Here is an 8,690-nt window from a genome sequence, read left to right as displayed (position 1 = left end):
TCCAACAAGAGAGAATCTAACCATCTCCCCTTGACAGAACAGAATTACCATCGCTGAATCCCCCACTATCAACATCCTAGGGGTTACCATTGACCAGAAACTGAACTGGAGTAGCCATGTAAATACCGTGGCTACAAGAGCAGGTCAGAGGCTAGGAATCCTGAGGCGAGTAACTCACCTCCTGACTCCCCAAAGCATGTCCACCATCTACAAGGCACAAGTCAGGAGTGTGATGGAATACTCTCCACTTGCCTGGATGTGTGCAGTTCCAACAACACTCAAGAAGCTCGAAACCATCCAGGACAAAGCAGCCCGCTTGATTGGCGCCCCATCTACAAACATTCACTCCCTCCACCACTGACACACATTGGCAGCAGTGTGTACCATCTACAAGATGCACTGCAGCAATGCACCAAGGCACCTGAGACAGCACCTTCCAAACCCGCGACCTCTACCAACTAGAAGGACAAGTGAAGCAAATACATGGGTACATCGCCATCCGCAAGTTCCCCTCCAAGTCACACACCATCCTGACTTGGAACTATATCGCTGTTCCTTCGGTGTCGCTGGGTCAAAATCCTGGAACTCCCTTCCTAACAGCACTGTGGGTATACCTCCCCAAATGGACTGCAGCGGTTCAAGAAGGCAGCTCACCACCACCTTCTCAAGGGCAATTAGGGATGGGCAATAAATGCTGGCCTGGCCAGTGTCGCCCACATCCTATGAATGAATTTAAAAAAAGCAAGTGACAGGGCCTCATTATCAGTGTTGCGCTGTTCCTGGTCATCGGGAAACCCAGCAGCTGAAGGGAGGTGAAGATCGCTGCGTGGAAAATATAAGTGCTTTTCCAGCACTGCTTTTAAGCTAAGTGGAGGGCTTCCCTCCAGCCCCTGAAGCTAACTTATTAATCTCTCCAGTGATCAGAAAACCCCTTCACTGACCTCAGCCCCTAATACAATCCACTGCCCTCCCAATGTCCACCAAGATCTTCTGCCAGCCCACATCCCCAGGTTCTCCATGGCACCCCGTGATCAACTTCCCTCCATCTCCAATCAATGCTCTCCCAACCTGTGATCCTTCCCTCCCTCCTCTCCGCTGCCTGGCTGCATCTTGGTGCCACAGGCCTATCTGACCGACAGCCAATCCAATTGGATGTGGCCATGAAACGGTGTCCAGAAATGGTAATCAGGTCCTGCTGTTAAATACAACAGAAACCCAATCTCCCGGGTTCTTTGACCTCAAAACTACGCCCTCCCCTGTACTTCAGAAAGAGCAGCAACAGATGAGACACAAACTCCCTGAACATGAGTTGTCAAACCACCGAGACGATATATGGACTTTTGAGCCTCTATACTTGTAAAGTTCATAATTTCTATCCATGTGTAAATAAGTTTGATGTTATCTAATGTTATGTGTTGACAATTTTAGCATACGAGACTTACCTTTGGAAAGAAGGGGGATGTTGTGTGACTGCCTTTAAGAACGATGTCCCTTTAAAGTCTTAGTATGCTAATGAGCTAAATACCAGGATGTGGTCATGTGACTATCTGCCAGTCTCACAATGTAACTGTAACACCAGGAGGCAAGTTCTGCTAATAGTTAGCTCTGTACTGTATACATTAGTCAGCTGTTTAATAAACCCGTTTGAGAACTTCAATCAACTGAACTCCACGCATCTCGTTTATGTTGCATCAGACAACATAAAAAGCTTTTCGTTACATCCCCCACCTGTTCCGTCCCTGGCTCCCCATTAAGAACTGGGCCAATGAATGACTTCAAAGTTCAGCAAATGTTGTTACATAGGCAAATACAGCAGCCATTTTTCACAAAGCAGGATCCAAACTAAAAGCAATGATTGAATGTTTTTTGAAGTGTTGGTTGATTGGAGGAATTTTGGCCTTGACAATGGAACACTCCGCCTTCTTATTTGATTACTGCCGCCTAACTCAATGGAATTGGCAAATGGGACCCCAGTTTAATGACTCATTCAAAGGAGAGTACTTCTACAGTGCGGCACTCCTCCATGAGCTGTCAGTTTAGATTATGAGATGTAAAACATATATGGACTATAATGAAATCAGCTGAAACAAGAAGCATTTAATGAAATATTCTTTTATTCTTGGGCAATAGCAATGCTTTCAATTATACACTCCATCATAATGCACCCAGACTTCTCAACGCAATGTTTTTTTGTGAAGTTTTGTGTTCCTCCCATCCCTTTCTTTTGAGTTTCCCAACATCGAACCCGGTTCTAATGATTTTGGCAGGCAATCTACTCTCCCACTTTTGCCAATGGAAACACTATCAACTTTGTGAGTGGTTATTAGGGAATGCATAAGTCTGGTCATCAGTAATTCACAGGTCACTGACTTAAAGTTACCCACAGGGTGCCCACATTCAGCCTCAGAGAGTGTCCAGGGAATTGGTGGCTAGCGAATGGAGTTTGAGGTGGGAACCGAAGACAATGGCCTGAATTTTGTACAGCCCTCGACGTCAGGAACAGTGTTGGGGGGGGTGGGGCATGAAGATTGATCCGGATGAGGCCCACCACCGACCTCGACGCCGGCAGGGCCCATCCCAATCTCGGCAGCGGTGGCAAGGCCTCGTGTCGGCTCCCCCACCGCTCGGCGATGGGACCCACATTACAATATGCAGATGGGCACTTACCATTCATTAACATGCCGGCCGCTGCGATTATGACAGCAGGTTGAGATCTTCATCCTGGTGGCCAGCATTGATGCGCCTTCGGATCCCCGTCTGGGGAAACGAAGCACGACTCCTCTGAGGAGGGGGAAAGGAAGAACTTTTCTCAGTGCAGTGGGGGGGGGGGGGCGGGATCAAACTCTTTGGATTCGTTGGGGTGATGGTGGGAAGGGGTCGAGGGTTAGAGTTTGTGAACTTTGGGGAGGGGAAAGGTCACATAGTGAAGGTAAGTATTTTAGGAGGTGAGTGGACAAGGGTATTGGGGTGGGAGAGCGGATGGCAAGATTATTTAAATTAATTTTTTAAGACTTTTAAATGTACTGCCTCTTTAAAAATTCAATCTCTCTTTGGGGGGTGATGGGGCCACGGCCACCCCAGGCATGTTAATGAGCCGCTGCGTTTAAGATCACGGCAGCTCCGTGATGTGCAGCCCCAGTGTGTGGGCCGCCAGTTTTCTCGCCCAATGCCTTTTTCGGTGGCAGGCCTGTAGTAAGATTTAAGATTTAATTTGAGGAAATTTCTGCTCAACCAATACTGAATGTCAGATAAACATCCTGAAAAATCAGAGGGAGTGGATGGGTCAAGAGAGGTGGTGGTGAGGTAGAGCTGGTTACCGTCAAAGTACATGTGGAATCTAACATTGTGTTTTCAGATCTGGTCAGGGAGGGGCAGCATGTAGATGAGAAATACGGGAGGGCAAGGATAGATCCTTGGGAACTCCAGTGGTTACAGTGTGGGAGCAAGAAGAGAAAAGTCATTGCAGGAGATTCTCTGATTGCCACTGGTTACATATTATGAAAATCAAATTTTAAAAGTTATATGTACTGTACTGTGAATACTCCACCATGGCAGACAGGCACATTTGAATGGAAATTCTAGAACATTGTGTTCTTGTACATACTGAGTCTGTATGAAAATTCCCTAATGAGATGTCACTGCTCAGTAGCCAATGGTGTATGGAAACAGCATGCAATAAGCCACGTTATTTCCAATGGCAACAACAGTTAAAGGTCAGCACAGGCCTCGCTCATGCAGAATGCACAAGGACCAATGTAGTGTCGCTCAGTGTTGTCATCATATGAGACTGGCTAAATCCAGCTCTTTTTGTACTAACAGAGCAAAAAAGCGGCCTTCATATGCATGAAAATTGCTGAGAAAGACTGTACAGTTTTCCACTGTGCTGAATTTATTAAATCTTTTTCTGCAATTTTTTTTGTAAATTCAAAGGAAGACAAGAGTAATAAAAGAATAACTCGACAGGATGCATCATTATCTCTTGCAACTACTTTGCACAAAGCATAAGTGACCTGGCAAGCCAAAACCCTGAACCTCAGAGCCCTGTATTCTGTCAGCCGTCTGAAGCATTGACTTTCTGTAATTAGCTGATAGGTTTAGGAAATTCTCACTTAATATGAAGAGGGTTAATTATGACCTCAACCTTTTCGAGCTTAAGTCTGCTGGTAGCAGAAGTATGTAACTATCAGCACGATCACAACTCACTGCTCTTCAGGAAATGAAACGCAGCTTATTTACATTTAGAGTGATTCCTGCTTGAGAACGAAAGTGACAGAACCCTGCACTGTTAATCACATCAAAGCATTTAAAAATTAACTTTTAACAGCAGCTGAAGAGACTTAATAAATCCCAGGAGGGCGAATTCCTCCAATTTTCTGGTTTAGATGTCAATTTTTCCACAATCCCACTTAAAAATTCATTTGACAGGTTCCTGATGTTTTGTCTCCCATTAAAGTTTTCCTGAGAGACTGAAAAGTTATAATTGGCGAACCATGTAGCGTACAGATATCGAACCTGGATCCACAAAGTAATTTGGGAAAACTGGTGAACTCATCAAAATTAGTAAAAAATATTACTATCTATTTGGTTACAATTACGAGCATTAATTTACCACATGTCCCTGACAGTACATTATTCACATTGCGCTGTAGGCAGTCACTGCTTCTGATGCAATGAAATTTGTCAGGCTAGGGCTTTATGAGCCCTGTTTAAAATGAGGCTATCCATTGAGATTGAATTTTAGTTCGGGTAAAAGTTTTAACACAAAAGGACTTGGGCAATTTGGAGTAAAATTGAATTGAGTTCCACTGAAAAGCAGAGGGCTCAATAACTTGCATAACTTTAAAAATGTAATGTTCAGGTGGCTCCCAGGTTTAATACCTCATTTGTGCCAAGTTCACTGATGTCAGGCAAGGTAGCAACAGAGATGGTACAATTAGCCATAACACACCTAGGGAGGGGAAACATTAGCCTTGATGGCTATCTCATATTCCTACTGGGAAGTGTGGTTATGTGAACATCATGCTAAGCTATGATGCCCTACATGGATGAATAGCGTGCTCACAAACTTTATCCACATGAATTGAGGAGTCAAATTTGGGTGAGGAGTCCAGGAACAGTATCCAAGCAAGAGTCAACATCTTCAGGAGAGGAGGGGAGAAAGTGGGAAAAGTGCATTCCTGGAAATTCTTCCATAAGGTTCTCCAGCGGGCGATTGATGGAACCCGAGAGCATCAACATAAATGGCTAAAAATTGGTTGTGTAGGGAAAGCGGGAACAGGTTACTGAGTTGGATGATCAGCCATGATCATAATGAATGGCGGAGCAGGCTCGAAGGGCCGAATGGCCTACTCCTGCTCCTATTTTCAATGTTTCCATGTTTCTATGTTTTTCCAGAGTTTCCACTGATCTTCCACTTGTTATGACAGGAGATTGTCAAAACCCTGCAGGAGTTTTTTTTTCGAGCTAGTGTCAGTACTACTACAACAACTTGCATTTATATATTGTCTTTGCCATAGAAAATGTCCCAAGGGGCTTCATGTAAAAACAAAATGATGCCAAGCCAAAGAAAGCAATATTGGAAGGGATCACCGAAAGCTGGATCAGACTGGGTTTTACTAAAGTCTTAAAAAGAGAGAGGGAGGTGGAGAATGAGGAAGGGAGATGATTGAAGGAGGGAATTCCAGATCATGGGACCAAGATGGCTGGAAGGCACGACTGGATGGGTTGAATGTTTGCAGGGCAGGGTGGCGGGGGTGTTGGGGTTGCACAAGAGGCTATAGTTGGAGGAATGGAGAGTTCTGACATGGCAGTTCAGGAATGGAGAAGGTTACAGAGATAATACAGCTAAATTAGAACAAAATCAAAACAGTGCAGAGTCTTGTACTGCAGTACTTGACCTATTGCTATGTGAGCAAATGCCCAGAAGAACAGGGTGAACTAGATCCTTCCACTTAATCCATATCTTCTTCTCTTGGCATTTCTTAGCGGACGAAGATTTTAGGAAGGTTGTACTCATCGGTTGCAGGCCCGCTGGTGGCTAGTCAGGCCTGTCCTTGAGCAGCAGATTCTCCCACAGCGGGTACAAATGAAGGTGTAGTCACTGCTGGGACAATTGGATCTATCCTTCTCCTCTTTTTCTCTTTCATGCTGGTTCTTCGCTCAGTCTCAAAGCTATCTGTCGCCCTCCTGATGTAGCATCTCCAGACATCACAATCTATGGTCTGCGCTTCCCACTGGCGATGGTCGATGCGGCACACAGAGAGGGACTTCTTCAGGGAGTCCTTGAAACGTTTACGTGGGTCCCCTTTGTTCCTTTTACCAGTGGTCAGCTCTCCGTACAACACGATCTTGGGCAGGCGACTGTCGTCCATCCAGGCAATGTGACCCGCCCAACGCAGTTGGCTTGGCAGGAGAAGGGCCTCGTTGCTGGTGATGTTGGCTGTTTCCAGGACCTCAATGTTTGTGATGCGGTCCTGCCAGTGGATCTTGAGGATGCTATGGAGGCAGCGCTGATGGAAGTGCTCGAGAAGGCGTACATGATGGCGGTATAGGTAACCATATAGTTCATTGCTGAATATGATCTAGGTGTCATAAAAATGTTTCATTAAGAAAATAAGGTACAAAAAGCATTTATAATGTAAAATGATGTAGCTGAAAATATATCACACATAAAGACTTGCGTTTCGAGTCATAACGGCAGAGAAGGAGGCCATTCGGCCCATCAAGTCCATGCAGGTGTCGTGCACCTTACATCTCCCAGATAAACCCGTGTTACTTCACATATGATGAAAATATGAAAAAAGAATTCAATTAGGGAAACATGATTTATTTCTAGGTCCCTAACTTGTAATGACAAATGATCATTGAAAAGATCCAGATCAGGAATCTGCTAATGAAACTCCCACAATCTGTACTCACGCGCACGTTAAACTTCAGCAGTGATTCATGTGACTGACTGTGGTTACATGTTATATCAAGACAAGATCCAAACTATTATACAAAAAGCAGCGTGAGTTAATAAGGTAGCATCACTGTCATAGATACAAGCAACCTCTTAATCTTATGCAGACATTCACAAGACTGCAGAATAATACCGTCCCTGTTTCAAAACTACAGAAAGGATACAAAAAATATGCAGAACGAAGTGTCACAGTGAGTTAGTGTCCTGAACTTTCTTCTCGGATACTCGGGGATAATTTTAACCTAACTCGCCTGGTGGAAACTGACAGGATTGGCTCTGGCATCCGTTTAACGCTCCGTCCGATATTCCATTGATTTCAATTGAAAGCAAAATCAGGCGGAGCGTTCAATGAGCTGCTGGTCCGACCCCGTCTGTCTCCCTTTGGGCAGGTTGGGTAACTCATCTCGAATCCAGCCCAGACTTATGGGCTGAAATAAACTTTGGCAATGGGTGGTGCATGTTACGAGGTTAGAATTAATCCACCGTGTTTGGAATCAGTAGAGGGAGCTTTATTCTGAAACTGGCTGGGGGACACCTGACCTGAGAGTGTTTGCTGCTGTCGAGGGATGTCAGAAATGAGGAAAATGTTCCGGCCACTGGCTGCTAAAACCATTCACCTTTAATATCTAGCAAACGTATCTACATAATACTATCTATATAATACTATCTACAGTATAGCCAACATTCACCAGAGCTGGCGGACAGCCATAAAGGCGGGGCTAAAGTATGGCGAGTCGAAGAGACTTAGCAGTTGGCAGGAAAAAAGACAGTGGCGCAAGGGAAGAGCCAACTGTGTAACAGCCCCGACAATCAAATTTTTCTGCAGCAACTGTGGAAGAGCCTGTCACTCTAGAATTGGCCTTTATAGCCACTCCAGGCGCTGCTCCACACACCACTGACCACCTCCAGGCGCTTACCCATTGTCTCTCGAGATAAGGAGGCCAAAGAGGAATAGCCAACATAACTTAGGAAAAATCCTCTGAAACCTCCTAATTGTATTAATGTACTAACTGCCTGTGGAGGATCCAAAACATTAACAGATATATCTCACAGACTGTATTCTTTCCCTCTGAAAATATTTCATTGCTTAACACTGCGTAAGCAAAATTGAAATGCTTACCACAATATTCGGCACCAGCTGTTGAGCAGACAGAATACAGTGAGTGGAGCTAGAATTTCTTCCTTTTAGTTTGGAAATTTTATCCATCTAGCCTAATTTTACTCTTCGGTGTCTAAACTTACAGAGATTTTGCAACACTGTGTTCTTGGATTTACTCCCACAGTGACTGGCCTTTGTTCAGCCTCATGTTGAAATTGTAACCAAGTCCATGACACAAATGTCATTATTCTCTCAATGCCCTAAATAATATTTACTTATATAACTTGTTTTCATCGGAGGCAAAGGGCAGCTCCTGATCTTATCACCGGGTCTCAGTCCAGCGTCAGTTCAAGCCACAAGCCACAGTTTATCCGTGGGGTGAAACAACATTTCTTTCTGGTTAATTTGAGTCCATCCTGTCATGTTTTACACAGTCGAGTTCTGTAATTGTTCCAAGCTGGGAGGCTAAAGTTTCCTATTCAGCTGCCTGCTGCTGGTTATTGTTGAAAGACAGTAGCTGAGAGTCATTCTATGGCCCTGTGAGACACCATGGGAACAACATACCTAACGTGCAAGGGCCGTCAGCATCTGCACCAAGTTGAATGGATGGGAGAGGGGGGGGTGGGAGTG

The 8,690-nt window shown here is 44.8% G+C and overlaps 1 protein-coding gene across 3 annotated transcripts; it reads right to left on the bottom strand.

The window, feature by feature from the left end:
- Positions 1-2,140: 2,140 nt before the first annotated feature.
- Positions 2,141-8,172, bottom strand: LOC137380152 (uncharacterized). 3 transcript variants are annotated; one of them, XM_068051892.1, is made up of 3 exons: positions 8,082-8,172; positions 6,669-6,774; positions 2,141-6,581 (listed from the first exon to the last, which is right to left on the bottom strand). In XM_068051892.1, exons 2-3 carry the CDS (start codon positions 6,729-6,731, stop codon positions 6,042-6,044), a joined length of 603 nt encoding a protein of 200 aa, XP_067907993.1. In that variant the 5' UTR covers positions 6,732-6,774; positions 8,082-8,172; the 3' UTR covers positions 2,141-6,041. The 3 variants fall into 3 exon arrangements, with proteins under 3 accessions (XP_067907993.1, XP_067907983.1, XP_067907974.1); XM_068051882.1 differs by lacking the exon at positions 8,082-8,172 and adding an exon at positions 7,228-7,335 and having other exon boundaries at positions 2,141-6,570; positions 6,667-6,774; XM_068051873.1 differs by lacking the exon at positions 8,082-8,172 and adding an exon at positions 7,228-7,335.
- Positions 8,173-8,690: the final 518 nt, after the last annotated feature.

Source organism: Heterodontus francisci, chromosome 2, assembly GCF_036365525.1.
Source record: "Heterodontus francisci isolate sHetFra1 chromosome 2, sHetFra1.hap1, whole genome shotgun sequence".
In the NCBI taxonomy this organism is placed as follows: Eukaryota; Metazoa; Chordata; class Chondrichthyes; order Heterodontiformes; family Heterodontidae; genus Heterodontus; species Heterodontus francisci.
This window is presented reverse-complemented; position numbering and strand designations above follow the sequence as displayed.